Source organism: Mustela putorius, unplaced genomic scaffold (assembly GCF_011764305.1).
Source record: "Mustela putorius furo isolate JIRA1106 unplaced genomic scaffold, ASM1176430v1.1 tig00003853_pilon_pilon_pilon, whole genome shotgun sequence".
In the NCBI taxonomy this organism is placed as follows: Eukaryota; Metazoa; Chordata; class Mammalia; order Carnivora; family Mustelidae; genus Mustela; species Mustela putorius.
This window is the reverse complement of record NW_025422005.1, coordinates 58,519,518-58,537,770: the sequence shown is the minus strand read 5'-3', so window position 1 is coordinate 58,537,770 and position 18,253 is coordinate 58,519,518. Positions and strand designations below refer to the sequence as shown.

Sequence of the window (18,253 nt, the reverse complement as noted above, 5' to 3'; positions counted from 1 at the left end):
TGGGAGAGTTCCCAACGGCCTGGACTCCACACCTAGCCCAGGCACTTCCGCTCCCAGCCTGATCCCAACGGCCTGGACTCCACACCTAGCCCAGGCACTTCCGCTCCCGGCCTGAGAGCCCCAGAAAAAACAAACTCAACACTAGATGAGCCATGAAACCACACTCTAAATTCCATGTATCATGGGGGTGTGTGGGGAGAATGGGGTCATACTCCCTGGCCTCAAGGATTCTTCAAACCAGAGGAGACTGGACAATTATCGAGCAGCAAATAGCATTAATAAAGGTCCTTCAAAAGAAGCCAAGATAATGAAGAGAATAAATATGTTTGCAAGATAGACAAGTTTGTAAGACCAGAGAAACACTATTTAATCAAGTATAGATTAAGAGTTGGGTCAAATATTCTTGTTCCATGGGAAACATCTCAAGCTAAGAAGTAAGCTTTATGGGGGCAGGAGCAATTCCTCTTTTGCTCAGAGAATGACTCAGAGAATGCCTAGCACACAGCACACACTGAATTGGCCTAATAAGTGAGGGAATGAGATAGTACTCGAGGAGTGCACATCCTGTGGCAGATGCTGTATTGGGTATTTCAAAAGTAGCGACACAGTTTACCTTTATGATAGCTTCTGAGATACACCAATCCTCATTTGCAGATGAAGATACTGAACTAAGCACAGTTAAGAAATGTGTCTAGGTTAGTCCAGCTAGAAAGACGTGGAACTAGACTTCAAACCAACATCATCGTCATCTGGATCCACAGTCCCCGGCTTATGCATATTTAAAAACTAGAATACCTTAAGCTTTACTAAGAAAGTGAATAGGATAACAATCCACTTTTTCTGTTGTCTTAAATTCTTACCTACAAGAGACACCAAAGAATTAAATGGTGAACATAAAAACATCGAACACAATACTCGAAGGCCATGTATTCTCTCTCTCTCTCAACTCTTTCAAATTCTTCACCCTTTTGTTTTCTTCCTCCTTTTTTTTCTTTGTCCTTTTCTTCTCAATTCAAACCTCTTATCCTTTCTACATTCTTCTCCTTAAGACCAAAGACAATTAAACAGAGAGTAGGAAAGAAACACAGAACAGTTTTCCTCTCACATACTTTGTCTTCAGAGCAAGGAATCATAGGAACAGCTGTTGAAATAGGGGATTTTATCGAAGTTGTTTTGAATTAGACAAATGAATATTTAGGAATATCTTCCCACATTTATTTCAACTGAAGTCTGTTGAACACATTTGATATAAGGTTTGGATGCACACGTTATAAAGATGAATATTCCATAACTTCAACATGCCTATAGTCCGGTGGAAGAGAAATACATAACTTATTATAAGTTAAAAAGAAACTATTTCTGAAGTCAGATATAAATGGAGGACTAAAAATTCTTTTTTTTTTTTTTAAAGATTTTATTTACTTATTTGAGAGAGAATGAGTGAGAGCATGAGAGAGGAGAAGGTCAGAGGGAGAAGCAGACTCCCCAAGGATCTGGGAGCCCGAAGTGGGACTCGATCCTGGAAGTCCGGGATCATGACCGGAGGCGAAGGCAGCTGCTCAACCAACTGAGCCACCCAGGCACCCTGGAGGACTAAAATTTCTTAAAGAGATTAGGGGGGCCTCGTGGAGTAAATGGTATTTTAGATATCTAAGGATGAGTAGGACCTTGGTAGATAAAGAAGAACAAGAAGGAAAGCCATTCCGCCATTGTGCAAATGACAAGGAGTAAAGAAAATACCCTATGTGTTCAGAAAATGGCCTGTGTGAGTAGAGGTGAGAGTATGTATGAATCTAGATTAGTTGTCTAGAACCAGATAACAGAGGTCCCTGGGTGCTGAGCTATAGTGCTTTGGCTTTCGTTGCAGTAGGTAATGGAGACACTTGATGGTCTGTGATTAACACAGGCTTCTCCTCTTGCCTCCACTAGTATGATCTATTTTCTATTGAATAGCCAGGTGACCATTTAAAAATGTCAGCTGGACTCCTCTCCTCAGAATTCTCCTATGGAGATTTTGAATCAAATCCAAATTCTCACCATAGCTCCACTAAACCACTGATCATATGCCCTCGCCCTCCTAATTTTCTTTAGGATGAGTAGCAGTATGATATTCAGACGCAGCAAAAAACATGACAGAGAATATACAACAGATCTGACCATGCCAGAGGCACCACTGCCTGTCTCCTAAGAAATCCAGGACTATATCTGAGGGGTATAGGTTCATCTAAACTTCCTTTCGTTTGCTGCAAGAGGATGGTGCTACGAAGTTTGATGCCTGCTCTTCTCCCTTATAATTGGCCTTATGATCTGTCTTCTTGCTCAAGTGCTGAAGGGAGGTACACTGACTCTATACAGGTCTTAGAAGGTCATAAGTCTAAAAGCATGGAGAGAAGAAAGATGGTAAAACAGTGATGAAAGACAATATTCTTCTGAAAAAAGAAGTCAAGTTATTGTGTCGCTTTATGTGCTTATTGTCAGATTGGGAAATGGATAAGAAACTTATCATCACTCAATAAATATTTATTGAACACTTACCAAGTACCAGACTCTGTATTCTATAACAGTGATAAAAGACATATATAAAGAATCTTGGTTTGAAGATACTCTTGGCCGAGTGGGGAAAGACAGGTATGTAAACATGATGTGATGGATATGTAAACACGATATCAAATATGCCAAACTACTATGGCATGTGGGACTTTATAAAAACCTTTCTCTTTTTAAAGTGTATGATATTTGAACTGAGTCTTCAAGCTAATATCTAATAGTGAGCTATTATTTTCTTGAATTCTTAACATTTTTCTATAATTTCTTAAATAGCTGATTGAGATGCAACATGCCAAACAACTGGACCAATAGTACTGAGACCCCTAACTTTAGTACCTTTAACAAGTCACACACACTACAAATCCATAATAAATATCAGTCAAGGTTATATAATCAGACTAAGGTTATATAATAATAGGATATCCCAAGTAAAAGGACTACTATGCCCCCATTTTATAAAGTGAGATATATATGTACTAACATGTGTATATCATTGCATTTCTTAAAAAATACTTGTATTTGTATCTGCTGTCTGGACTACTTACCTGTCATTACTCCTTAGGAAGCCCTCCCATGTTTGTTCATTATCCTTACAATTATATATATCCTAACGTTCCATACATGCCTTTTTATTTATACCTCCAACTATAACAAAACTTTCCTAAGAGAGGAGATTGAGTTTTATTTACCGAGCCCATGTTCCATCTCCAGCACATGAAAGATGCTCAATATATACTTAAGGAGAATAAATCATGATACATGACTTAGCATTAGTTATCTGACCAAAAATTCCCTTGACTGACTTTACTCTTTGCTTTTTGGCTTCCTAATTATCAATAGCTATTCTACAGTCCATTTCCTATAATAATTGCAGTCTAATGATGCAGCAACAGGTTCCTATTTTATTTTGGGACTAATGGAGTATTGCATCTACAAACAACTAAGGAGTACAATGGGAAAAAGATATAGTTAAAAAGCATTATTTAATTTTAAATATATTACTGACATATCTTTCTCATGTCTAAGACAATAGGAGGCTGAGTAGAAGATAAAGGTGCACTGGGGGAAGAGGTGGAGTATATGGAATTAAGAAACAAAAGGACCATCCCTATCTTATTAGGTAGTATATATTCCCAGTGGCTGGCACCTAATTCAATTAGTATTTCTAAATAACTGAAAGATGATGTATTGTAGATTCTCTGGCCTATATGCAAGTGACTTGCTTCAGAGGAGATTTCATTTTGTAAAAGAGAAATACTCCTTTTAACTCTGATCATTTCATTTGTTTAATGGAATCATTCATTCAAGAGACATTTCTTGAGCATCTACTTTGCCACTCTCAGTGCATGGAAACACAAAGATAAATAAAACAGGACCTAGGAGGGCTCACAGTCTAGTGGGATAAATAGAGATGTATATGAATATTTGCAATGTAGTATGATAGTTCTATAAAAAGAAATAAACATGGGTGGTCTAATGACACAATAGGGTTATCTGCTCAGCTTGCTGGAAGAGGGGGAGGGGATTCAGGAGAGATTGCCTCAAAAATGCCCTTTAAAGGATGGATAAGGAGTTTTCATGGTTCTTTCTACTTTACCCACTTACTGTACTATTTAATTTGTCATGATAATAAAAATTTTATCTTTGCTTTGTATGCCTGGCTTTTAAGATCTATTTCTTATTTATGGAATCATTTTATATGCTTTGCTTATTATTAGTCCTTTACTATTAGTCTGGTTTTATTGCATTCAAGATTCTTAAAAAAACAACAGCAAAATAACTCTTCAGTAGCTGTCATTGAGAAGGTAACAGACCAATTAAATATTTATTTATGTTTTAAAAAACAAAACACCTTTCTAGGTCTTGAACAAGAGAAAATAATTTAAGGAGCTTCATGGTTTTAAATTAGACGTCTTATATAACAGGACTTCAAAAGCTATGGGCTCAGCAATAGGTTTCTTTTCTTCACCATCTTCTCATTTTTTAAAAACTCTTTTGTGATGCGAATAGAAGCATTAAATAGTGCATTTTACTTTGTGTTTACTAAAGAGTAGTAGTCTCAGTCGTTGAACTACATTCACCTGGACCCAAGTGTACCGTCAAGGAAACTTTCCTCTGCATAGATGAATGCATCTTTCATCCCCTATAATTTCTTAGAGATATAAACAACGCAATTTATTCTTCTTGTAATATGGAAATAAAGTCATTGGTGAAAGTTTCATTAACAACTATCTTCTGGTAATTTAAACTCTGTGTGACTAAAACTGCTCCTGAAATTGAGTTATGGATTTGGGGGTGAAGTAGTATATTTATTTTATTACATGATTCATTTTCTATTAGGTAACGTTGTTTGAAATCCAGGTTTTATTAAGGGAGGGTAGTTAAATGTATGTTGGTGGGGGTTTTATTATTACTGTTATTTTTATGATGGTAAATGAGAATCGGTCTCAACCAAAGCTGAGCATGCCTGTAACATTCAATTTCTGGAACACGGTGTAATTCACATTCCAAGAGGCAATTGTCCTCTTGTGAAATGAAGTGGAATCCATTCAGTAGATTCCCAAAATATTCCAAGCTTTGGTGAATCTCTAGGTGAAATCTCTTAGTGAAAATTTAACTTGACGCTTGGCCAAGTACTACATAATCTTCTCTATGTATGAAACTGTGATCTTTCCAATTTAAAAGTAATCATATGATTCAACAGCTCCAAATTCTTTAAAATCTCCTTCAGTATAAAAAAATAAATTCTTTTTCCTTAGAGTTGGGGTCATGTTTTATCTGCCTAGAGTTCTAGTTTCAGTTTCCTCAACTCCAAGCCTCGAATTTCATGGTCCTGCAAGACTCATCTGCTAGAATATAGGCCATGCTCTCTTCTTTCTTCATACCTTTGAATAAATTGTTTCCTCTGCCCAAATGACTGTCCCCTTTAGTCAAACTCTCTGTGAAATCATCCCTCCCTTGCCCAGGCAGATTTAGATACAGAATTTTCTGTGTCACTCCAGTTTATACATCTAATACTCCTTGGATTATATTATAATTGCTTCAATATCTTTCTTCACCTAATCCCCCACCTCCCCCCACAAAAAGATTTTGAAAGAGAGAATCTCTTGTTTTTCTAACATTCAGTGCAGTATTTGATCAATAACAAAGATGCACAAATATATGTATGTGTATATGTATGCTATCCCTCGTATGTGACATCTAAAAAAGCTGAACTTGTGAAAACAGAGCTAAATGGTGGTTACCAGAGTCTGGGGAGGGCAATCGGGGAGATGTTGTTTAAGTGTACAAATTTAGTACTAGTAGGTAAATGGCTGCTGGAGAACTAACGCACAGCACAGTGATTATAGACAACAATACTGTCTGGATTATAACCTCCAAAGTTGCTACAAAACTAGATTCTAATTGTTTCCATCACAGAAGAGAAATGATAATTATGTGATGTGATAGAGTTGTTAGCCGATGCTGTGGTGGTACTCGTGATCGTATTGCAATTCACAAATATAGCAAATCAACACTGTTGTACTCCTTAAACTTACACAGTGTTATAGGTCAATTATATATCCCAACAAAAATAAATGTTAAAAAATATATGCATGAACTACATATTATCCACTAATCCAAAAATTTACAATGTGTATAAAAGGAATAATAATGTTAGCTGTTGTTTAGTGACCACTTAGCCTGTGTCCAGCCCAGTGCAGTGGGCTGTATGTGCTTCATCTCCAATTCTCACTGCAGCCCGGCCAGGTGGCTTATCTTATTCCCCTCTTGCCCTTGAGAAAACTGAAGCTCGGAGCCGTTACTTGAATAGGCCACACATTGTCCTATAGCAGAACCAGATGTGAAGCTAAGTCTGTCTGACTCCAATGCCAGTGCTCTCCCCAGTACAGCCAGCTGCCTTTTGATTATTGTTAAGATCCTGAAAGACACAAATTAGATTTTGATTTAATCTTTTCCATTTCTTTCCAGCTCCAAGTACAGCCCAGTATGGAATTACCGGGAGCGCTGACGTTCTTTTCTCCTGCTGGTACCTTGTGTTGACACTGTCCTCTTTCACCAGCATATTCTACCTGAAGAATGCCATTCTACAATAAATTTAAAGACCCATAAAAGGCTTTTAAGGATTCTCTGAAAGTGCTGATGGCTGGATCCAATCTGGTACAGTTTGTTAAAAGCAGCGTGGGATATAATCAGCAGTGCTTACATGGGGATGATCGCCTTCTGTAGAATTGCTCATTATGTAAATACTTTAATTCTACTCTTTTTTTGATTAGCTACATTACCTTGTGAAGCAGTACACATTGTCCTTTTTTTAAGACGTGAAAGCTCTGAAATTACTTTTAGAGGATATTAATTGTGATTTCATGTTTGTAATCTACAACTTTTCAAAAGTCATGGTCTGCTAGGTTGCAGGCTGTAGTTTACAAAAACGAATATTGCAGTGAATATGTGATTCTTTAAGGCTGCAATACAAGCATTCATTTCCCTGTTTCAATAGGAGTCAATCCACATTTACAAAGATGCATTTTTTTCTTTTTTGATAAAAAAGCAAATAATATTGCCTTCAGATCATTTCTTCAAAATATAACTAACACATATCTAGATTTTTCTGCTCGCATGATATTCAGGTTTCAGGAATGAGCCTTGTAATATAACTGGCTGTGCAGCTCTGCTTCTCTTCCCTGTAAGTTCAGCATGGGTGTGCCTTCATATAAAATAATTTTTCTCTTCATCTCCGACTAATAACATGTTTTACCAAATCCTACAATTTGAAAGCAAAATAAACCACAAGATAAAGTCGGACTATATCCTATCTCTCAAGAACGAAGGAGCTGTTAGACTCTAAAAATCTCATCCCTCCTTACCCATGGGGTGTGAGGATTTTGCCCCATATAAACTCAGTTGTGTAATGAAAATAATGTAATTAATATAGTGCAGGTAAATTTATTACAATATGTATTCTTGTAGTTGTAGTTGAATGTTGGATCCTCTTTGGGAAATAATTCCCTTCTAAATGACAGCACGGTCCATTCGAGAAATTGCCTAACAATACTACATCCTTTCCTTTCACTATTCCAAGCCAAAATTTTTAAGATGGCTTGTCTGAAAGAACACAAAGTCTGATCACCTAAGATTACATGAGTTGGTGAGCACACCAGATTCATTTGGCTCTGAGGCAGGTAAGTGGGTGTGGTAGATACAGTGCTCCTGCAGACAGGGGCATTTTGCATATTTTCCACCTGAAAACATCACTCACTTGATAGTTGGGAATGAATGTTGTATACAAGAAAAATTTCCAAAATACATTGTATCAAATATTCTGTGCTGGCATGCAGCAGATCAATCCCTGAAATAACTAATTCTGTAATAAAATCTTTCTCTGTAGCCATGTCAGTTCAAACAAGCAAGGCCAAAAAACAAACAACACCACCAAAATTACCATGCTTTATTTCTTCTTACATGATATTTGTAAGATGTGATCTAATGAAGACAAGACACCAGTGATTAGAATATCTTAAGATTATATTAATTATTAAATTATCATGGATATTTGTTTCTATCATAAAGAATGAAAACTACATCTTTAAATGAAAATAGTGTTACTCTAAAGTATTATGTTAGAAGAGTATTTTGATGGTTTTACTCTTTACTAAAGAACGACCTTAGTCTTGAAAGCCATTTTCCAAGTTTGACGAAATTACCAGTTTCACTGCGGAGACAGATTTCCACAAATAGTTCCCTTCTGCAAGTCATACTAATCACAAAAAAGCTACTAATAAAGTTAGATACAGGATATTTCATGGCGTGTGTATATCCTTAAGACATCTAATATTTTGCCCCAAAAGAAATGGCTTCAAAATCATGAATTTTTTTTCGAGTAAAGCTTAGCCCTGAAGTACACCATAAATCTATTTTAATTAGAAAAAAGCAAATCCTAAATGAGGAGACATAAATATACAGTGTTTCCACAAAATGGCAATAATACGGCATAACGCTATTAAATTTGCTCACTATAATAATTCATTATGTTATTTTGACTGATGTATTAAAAACTTTTTTAACACACATGACATTTTAATTTTGATTATTATTGATTTGCTTATTTAAAATATTCTTTGTGGAATTGGTGAGTAAACTATATATATATATATATATATATATATGTATTGTTTTTGTATTGCAGCTTTAAAGTGGCACACTCCATAATAATCTACTTACTAGAAATAGTGGTGCTACCACAAAAGTGTTAACCATCAGTACCATTGTTTGGGAGAAAGAAACAGATCAAGAATGCATATTATACAGTGACCGCTTTCCTAGAGTTAAAGATACCTCCTCTTTGTAAGGTTTGTAGGGTAAATGTGAGGTAAATCAAGGTATAAACTATGGATGAACCAAATAATTAGTTCAAAGTGTTGTCATGATTCCGAATTTGTGGAGTCTGGTGTTTTTCCCATAGAATGTGACAGAAGTACAGTCATAGCCCAGTAGCTATATGTATTTGCCTTTATGTTAGAAGAGAATTTCTTGAGTGACATTTTAAATAGAGGAGGTATTCACTATGTTTTTCTGTATCACAGCAGCATTCCTAGTCCTTAGGCCCCTGAACAGAGTGAAACCATGAGTATTTATGAGTTCAATATTGTTCAAATAAGGCTACAGTATTTGCTTTTTTGTGTGAATGTATGCATATAATGTTCAAGTAGATGATTTTACATTTATAGACATATGAAATGTCTGATTATTCCATTTTATCAGTCCTGACTGTACAAGATTGTTGCAATTTCAGAATAGCAGTTTTATGAAATTGATTTATCTTTTGATCTAAAACAATTTTTTAGCTATTCATTTCAGCGTTTTATTTCCACAAGTTCCATTTGTGGGACTCCTTTTGTTGCCCCTAGTTTTGTTTTGTTTTTGTTTTTGTTTTTTTTGGAAAGAAAAATAAAAAGCAGTTGAAGAACGAGAGTGGAAAGAAAAGAAAAAGACAGAAAAGAGTGGTGATAAAGAGAGAGGGGGGAAATGGAGGAAGGAAGGACAAAAGGAAGGAAGGGAGGGAGGGAGAAAGGGAGAGAGGGAAGAACAGAACATTAGGGTAGTTGACTTAATTCATTTGCATTCTTGGTTTAACTGCCAGTGGTGTAATTACGTTTTACAATGATCCCATTCGAAACATAAGTCCTGTGACACCATTAAGTTCCTATTATGCAGCAATTATATAATGAAAAGTACTGCCCAAATTATAGTATTGTGTTTTTTGGGAAACACTAAAAGATTCGAGAGAGAATGTCAAACTTAAATCCATTTTTGGGGGTGTTTAAAATTTAAGTGAAAAATTAATGCTTAGTCATAACATTCAAGCTATATCTAGAAAGTAGACTGGAGAACTAAGAAAATTACCCAGGTAATTCAGGACAAAAAAGAAATTTCATGTATATATATATATATATATATATATATATATATATATATATATATACCCCAATGTGTGAACTCAGAAAACTCTGAGAAATTTATCAAAGCCAATCATCTATATTGATCAAATTTACTGAAAAATTGTTAATTTATCCATTGTGCTTAGCTTTGTGATAGCCAAAAGTTACCTATTTAATCTTTTCAATAAAAATTGTTTTTTGAAATTCAGAAATGATTTAAAAAGAGGTCAGGTTTTTAACTATTTATTGAAGTATGTGGATGTACAGTATTTCAATAGATATGAATATGAATAAATGGTATGCCTTAAGATCCTTTGAATATGTATTTACTTTAAAGACTGGAAAAAGCCCTTCCTGTCTTTTAGTAAAACATCCATATTTCATAATCTGATGTAAAATATGTTGTACTGTTTCCAATAGGTGAATATAAAGTCAGTTTATCAATTAAAATATGTATTTGACTCATTTAAAAGCTTTATTAGTTTGAGAGAAAAAGGAAGAAATAATAATTTAAACGTACTTCTGTTATTCCCTTCTCTATTTTCTGCTGCATTCACCATACTAAACTCACATCTTTCAGGTGCTCCAAAACAATACAAGGTGAAAATATTAGATACTACAATTTCAAAGGGCTCCATAATGTAGCCTTTTTCTCTGTTGCTGATTCCCAGAAGGTTTCACAAGTTGAACTACATCTAGCCTAAAGAAGCAATTTTCTGGAAAGACTTAACTATCCATTATTTAGGATTCTCACCTGCCGAAATATAAAAAAGTTAGCCACAGAGACTGCTGATAAAATCCTGTTGGTTTTTATAGGTCAAGCACCCAAAAACTCAAATACCTCTATGATTCAGGCATATAATATAATTTCGTAAGACAGCTGGGTATAAAATGGAGAGGACGTACTCCACCACAAGGCATTCGGATATGACTTCCTTAAAAACACCCTGCTTCCCAAATAAAACACCATTTGGCTGAGAGCCCTTAGTTTGTGACTGCTATAAAATCCAAGTGAAAGACACCCCGAATGAATGATTTAAGCCCTCTTCTCCAAATCTGTCCATCTACAATGGTCAACCAAATGAAAAGGAATGGTATGGTAGATTAAAACCACAAACCATGATAAATATCCATGCTTGGTGTAATAAGCTCTTTTGAAATATGGGTGTCATTACTATTCTGGGAAAACAATATCTACTAATCTCTTCTCCCAAAATGAAAACACGTTAATAAACATCTGATTTTCCCACTGGTTTATCACTTCTCCCTGTGTAACTTCTGTCCTGCTATCAATTGCATGGGAATAGAAACATACAGTCTCAGACCCTGAGAGGTAGCACATGAAGCAGAGCTCTTGTGTCTCTGAACATGTTAGGTCAAAACACAGATACTTCAAAATGACATCCAGGTGTTTGGAAAATAATCACTTGCTTTAGCCTGTTAGGCAGACATTTAAGAATGTTAAGAGAAAAATTTCTAAGAATAATTCATTCAAGATAATGGCATTCGATCCAACCACCAGAGAGTTGATGCACTCTTTCTGAACTTCCCAAGAAGCATATGCCTTCACATTCACATGCACTTCTAATAATTCTAAATTCACTGAAAATATTTAAGAATTGACATCTCTCGTGGAAGGAATAAAATTTGGCAAATGAATCACATAAATACTTGCCAGTCTTCCTGGAGAGGAAGAAAGAAAAAAGTTTTTAGTCTTCCCCCTGAATCTCTGCCCACAGTCATCTTAAAGTTAGCACAACTCACTCAATGTCTTCAGTCTAAGCAATGTGCTCCACCTCAGAGACTGGCAGCTAGAATTACTAGTGGCAGCTAGAATTACTCCTGAAAGGTCACAACTATCTCTACCATGCATTTTACAATGGCAAGGCACTCTAGCAGACATTGCTACTTTGACTTTCACAGTTCTTTAAAGCATTATTATTGTCAGTGTTGATGATGAAAACAGATTCAGAAACCTTAAGTCGCTTTCTAAAGATTGCACTTCTACTAAATGGCAGATAAAAAGCAAATAGGCAATGTAAAATACTCCGAACTTGTTTCTATTTCCATTAATTTTCTTAGGAAGAGGAGAAGGAGGTGATCATATTACTAGCTTCACAAACAACTATATGTATAGTTATATTTATAAATAAGTAATTTTGTTTATACATTATTTTTCTTCATGCTATCCTTTTATTTTCCAATGCTTCCAATGCTTCCAGAGCATATGTGGTTTAAAGGCAAATCACATTTTATACCTCATCTAAAACTTTTGGGACGTAGAACATAGAATATAATTGAATACATAGAATTAAATTGCCTTTGACACAAAGACCTGATTAATATTGGAATATTGGATCCATCACAGCAAATACATATATTTGCCATAATCATGTGTGTGTGTGTGTGTGTGTGTGTGTGTGTAGCATTTTGTAAAAGACCTGCCAAGTTTTGGATAATCCATTATATCCCAAAATTCTTAGGAAAATGGAGACCAGAAAAATATATTTTTTTAATTTACAATAGAATACTGATTTTAGTCTTGAATTATGTTGTTTGGGCTAGTTTATGTCAAAATACTAATTATATGTACATCTGTTTGTGCTGGTGCCGTAGGGAACAAAAGGGAGAATATAATTTTAGAAGTTAAACTATGTACAACCTAAGGAATACATTTGTATTTTATTGCCAAAATATAAACATAACACAAATCTTGTGGACTTCACTTTAGTCAGAAAAAAAAATGAAAAGCATGACTTTCATACACATATAAAATGAACACATTAATAATTAATAAGGGACCGAGTAAGAGGCTACAACCAGATAAAAGGACATTCCAAAGAATAGACACATTGATAGATCAAGAATATTGAAATTAATATGCTAATGGAGGCAAAGCTGACTTTTTCCAGAGTAAGGAGGAGTAATTCAATTCATCCAATTGAATCTTTAACCAAGAGAATTTATTTACATGTCTACAGACAAGAAATATTTTGCCTTAGCATCACTTAGATACAACTTGTAAAACAATTCAAATGCAGTGAAAAATAGACTCCTATGGAATCAGAATCAGGTAATCTGTAAAGGTGCTTTAAACAATGCATTGGCTTTTCACCGCAAAACAAATTTTTCCCTAAAATAATGAGATGTAAAAAATCTTTAAAACAGTTGAATTAAGTGAAATGTCAATATTTTGAGGTTTGATAATATACTCTCTATTGTAATGACACAGTAAAAAAATTATCTATATAGTTAATATACTACATTCTCTATATTCTTAATTACTCATTTTCTTCCTATACCACACATCTTTACCTAACAGTTTGGGACATATAGAAGGTGAAGTAAACAATTAAACATAACAAGAACCACCTTGCTTCAAGAACCTACCTTGTTGAAAATGAACATATTTTGGACACTTGTTAAAAGAAAAAATATTTTTGTTGTTTGGAAGGAGGGCATTTAATTCGTGGCATAACAGGAATTTTACATCAACACAATAAGCCAAACAAAGTATCAGTTGAGATAACAATATTTTATCAACCAAACACAATGATAATGGTGAAGACATTGCAAGAAGCTATTGCAAGTGTTGAATGGTCTGCTTCCACTTAATGCTAATGAGCCTAGTCCTTGCACAAATTTTGGTTTGGTAGAAACTACAGGAGGTAGCATGGTTCATTAGGCTTTCAAAGCTTTAAAATGTTAAAGGGGGTGGTTTTCCTCCTTCAATTCAAGTGAATTGCTAAAAGCACTGGGATGTTCCTCAGTGGAACTTTGAATTTGCTAGTCTCTTCATTAATTTTGACCTTTTTTTACATTCAAAAAAGTTAACTTTACACTAAACGACAGCAGAGTTCTACCTCCTGCAGTTTTGAATTGTGCTTAAACAAGTACTCCAAGCATGTGGAATTTCCTAAGAAAATTTAGGCACCATATTTTTTTTTAAATGATTTATAAAATAGCCTTTGGAAACTATAATATGCTATTAATGAAGAACAAGTGTTCCTTGATTGTTCTAAAACTCCTAATAGAACCCGCAGGACTCTTACATAGTTTTCCAAGTACATTCATAAATCTGGAGTATGGTTCCCCTTGAAACTGGACATCTCTCTACCACCCATTTGACAAGTGACCTGGCAGAAATCTGGTCAATAGCTCATATATGTCATCCTCCTTAAGAAATTGTTGCCAGAGATTTGAACTGCTTCAGCTGATGTCTTTCAAAACAATACACACACTCACATACACAAACACAAAATCACATTGCTATCAGTGATCTGGAAAATACGCCGGCAAACCAGCCATGTGGTGTCCTGGAAAATTCAAAAAGAAGAAGAAGTGACAACAGTGAAGCCAACAGTTTCTGTTTAAGTTTTATTTGCTAAGATTTTGAAATAAGTAACATCTTGTGTTTAATTAATCAGACGATGGCACCTGCTTTAAATGCTGACATAGAGAAAAGCAGATTTTTAAAAAATTGGAATCAAATTTATTTCTGGAAATACATCTTTCCTGTTGATAGATAACTAGTTTATGCTTTGGGAAGTTTTACTACCTAATAGCTTTAAATGTTGACAAAAAGAAAGACTTTTTTTTTCTTTTTTGGGAAAACATTTTTTTCCTAGAAATGTGTATTTCCAGTTTATAGATAGACAAACTAATATGTGTGTTCAGAAGTTCCTTTTCTCTCATAACTCAATTCTAACAATATATTAGAAAGATTCTATGGCATAACATATGGCAAATGTTGGAGAGGAAAAACTTCCTCTATCCATCAAGGTTCTTCTAACTGAACTAAGAATTAAATTGATATGAGACAGGTGAACAGGAGAAAATAAAATTTAATTTCATATATACAGGGAACCTACATAGATGTGAAATTCTCAAGACAATCAGGCAAAATGAAGTCTTTATGTCATCCTGGACTAAGGAGAAAAGGTGGGGGTCCAGGACTTCAAAGGGAAAAAGAAAGCAATTAACAGGAAGAATGAAAAGACGTACATGGTTCAAGTAAACAAATGTTTGGTGACCTTTCAGAAGCAATGGGACATCAAGAAGATTTTAATCAAACAGGGCTTGCTAGGATCCTCCCTGCCTGCTACACCTAGTTCTTATTAATAATTCTCTGCCTGGATCAAGTCCTCCATCTAAATTAGAGGGAAGGTCAAGTTTCTTCCAGAGTCTTTTAGGCCTTGATCAGTTTGCCATAATTTGCACATCTGGGGTGGTCTGCCCTTGGCCCCTACACAAATATATATCTTTTATCAAGTAACGCAAGAATTTATATAGTGATCTTCATTTTTATGTCTACATTCTCGGGATACTATCATTTCAAGAAGAATCTGATTTTGGGTATTTTACAAATCAAATTTTGTTTAGACTAACAAGACAGTTACCTTTGTCAAATCACTTGAAATGTTCGTGTGACATCCATCCATCCATCCGTCCACAGGGAAGTGTGATTAGGCAACCTTTAAAGAGCCATATAAAAGGAATTGTCTAGTAGAGTTGATCTGGATGCTGAGAAGACTATCACTAAACTAGAGAAAAAAGACATCTATTTCTCTAATCATTTCTCTAAGAAGCTAACCTGGTCTTAAATCTGGGAAAAGAAGAGGAAGAGGGGAAGAGAGGGAAGGAGAGGCAGTGTGGGAGGAGAGAGAAAGAGATTAACAATGTACATATGTTTTCCCCAGGAAAAATAGTAGGAAAATGTTGCCAAAGTCTTCCTTGGTGTGTGTGTGTATGTGTGTGTATTTCCCAATACCTGGATTCCCAATACCTGGATCTACGATGAAATAGATCTACCATGAAATCCGTGCAATGTTACTTCAGTTTCCCCATTTACAATTAGTCAATACAGTGATGTCAATAAAAGTTGCTATTCTATTTTTTCCAAGTCGTCATTCCTTTTGTTTCTTTAAAAGTTTAATTTTTGTTCATCTAAAAATAGATTCTGAATGTAGTATATCATACCCCCTTTCTAAAAAAAAAAAAAGAAAAGAAAGACAATATTGCATTTCACTACATATCATAATGAAAGAGATAAAACTTCCATTGCTATGTGACTCTGATAGTCAACAATGAATTCTCTGAGGCAATTGCTGAAATTGCTTAGAAAGAAAGTAAAATCTGAATTCAAATAGGTCATCACTTTTTAAATATGCCCAATAAAATAAAAAGTCAGGCCATCTGTGATTGCCAGGTATAAGCTTTTTGTGATGTTTGCGCACACACACACACACATACACACACACACCCAAATCCTTGAGAATTTAACTCTTTCGACTTCATGCTACAAGAAACGTTGCAAAATGTTTTTCAAAAGCAAATAAAAATTTATTTTAAGCGGTCTCAGTTTTCACAAATCTATGATATCAGTATATTCCTATGTCATACCCTATCAGTCTTGGTTGCAAACAACAGAAACAGACTGGCTAACTAGAAAAGGAATTCATTGGAAGAATTGTGGGTAGCTCTCAGAATGATGGAAAACCTGGAAAACAGAATAACACCAAGACAGGAAACATAACTGAAAATACAGCCAACAGACAGCCAAACACAACTCTACAGTTGTGCCACAGGTAAGGATACCACCTCTATGGACATCTGCCACCTCTACTGGATCTCAGGTCTACTACAGTTACCTGGGTAATATCTAACTTCCCATATCTGCTTCACTTGCCCAAGATCCAAAGTCCTGAGCAGTTGGTCAAACCTAAGCTTAAGAACTAAGTTGTGAGAGTCAGGAAAATCTGCCCTGCTGAGTTTTAGAAACAGGAAATGGAGCCCTTTTTTCCACTAAGATCCCTTCACAGGAAACATTTCCAGAGAGGTAGAGTATTCAGATACTATTTAACCAACATATGATAATTGTCCATGACACACGTCTGTAAGTAGGTACGTTTGTAAAAAATCATAGGTGGAAAGCCATTATACATTTATTGCCATGCTAGTTTAGTAAACAGTTCCTATTTTAACTACAATCTCGGAAAACAATTCAATTACGCCTGCATATTTGGTACAGGATCTTCTACATCAAAACACTTCAGATGCTCATTAAAACGAATCTAGTGAGGGGCACTTGGGTGGCTCATTTATTAGAGTGTCTCACTCTGGATTTCAGCCCAGGTTATGATCTTAGAGTAGTGAGATGAGCCACTGAGTAGGGCTCCAGGCAAAGCATGGAGTCTCCTTATTCCTCTCCCTCCCCCAGGCCCTCCCCCTATTTTTATCTAAAAATAGATAAATAAATAAAATCTTTTTAAAAAATGAATACAACAAACACTTCATCAGAATTTTATATTTTATTTGATGTAGTCTTGAAATGTATAGTGGAGTTGATATAAATTCTAAAGTTAGTATTTCATAAGGAGTGGAAATTCAATTTGGGAAGACAGATTTTAGATAGATTAGGTAGATACAGGATAGGTAGAGAGATAAAGGAAGAGAGAAAGACAGACATTACATCTTTTTTCCTTCAAGGCGGACATTTCCTAGTAGGGGGAAAAGGTGCAAGCAATTTCTATCCCTAAAGTTTCCTTTTTAAAAACAATACTCGAAAGAGACAAAAAGTCTCACTCAGTCAAATATTTGTCTGATGTTATTTACAACAGAATTAGCATATTAATTTGAACCTATACATTTCTTTCTTTGCATAGTTCAAGTAAGGGTTATGTTACAGGTAGTTTGGCTTCCATGACAATTATTTGTTTAAAGTATAGAGAAGCATGAAAGATTTTATATACATGTTTAAAATTTTAGTTTTAATAGGCATTTTTCTTATACTCTAATTCAATGCCTCAAACAGGATCATGTGTGTGAGCAAACTGTAAACAAGCCCAATTAAAAATTAATATCAAAACTAATCATCCTTGGGAAAGCAGCTTTACAGAACAGTCCTATATTCCAAATTAGATCAACTATCTCTCTTTTAAACTGAAATTATAGTAATATTAGTTTGAGCACTGATAAACTCTGATGACAAGGAAATTTTCAAGAAGTCTGTGAACTAGATTCCAGATTTCTGTCCCAGAGACAAAAAAAAACTACCTATATTCTATTGTCTATAAAGGTATTAAATTAATAATTTGAATAATGCTATAATGAGAAAACGACCCTTAAAATTTGATAATCTGAGGGGAAAAACCCCAAAACATAAAAACATAATAATTAGTTAAAAGGCACATTCATGACTAATTATTTTGTAGCATCTTTATTTCATAATATGTGGAATAGTGCATGTCTATATTCCAAGAAATAGG

The 18,253-nt window shown here is 34.9% G+C and overlaps 1 protein-coding gene across 1 annotated transcript in view; it reads left to right on the top strand.

The window, feature by feature from the left end:
* Positions 1–11,243, top strand: part of NEGR1 (neuronal growth regulator 1) — an 844,643-nt gene extending 833,400 nt beyond the window's left edge. Inside the window, exon 7 of the mRNA XM_004763022.2 lies at positions 6,520–11,243. Coding sequence (XP_004763079.1) covers positions 6,520–6,644 — 125 coding nt within the window. The 3' untranslated portion in view covers positions 6,645–11,243. The remainder of the gene's footprint in view (positions 1–6,519) is intronic.
* The last annotated feature ends 7,010 nt before the right edge of the window (positions 11,244–18,253 follow it).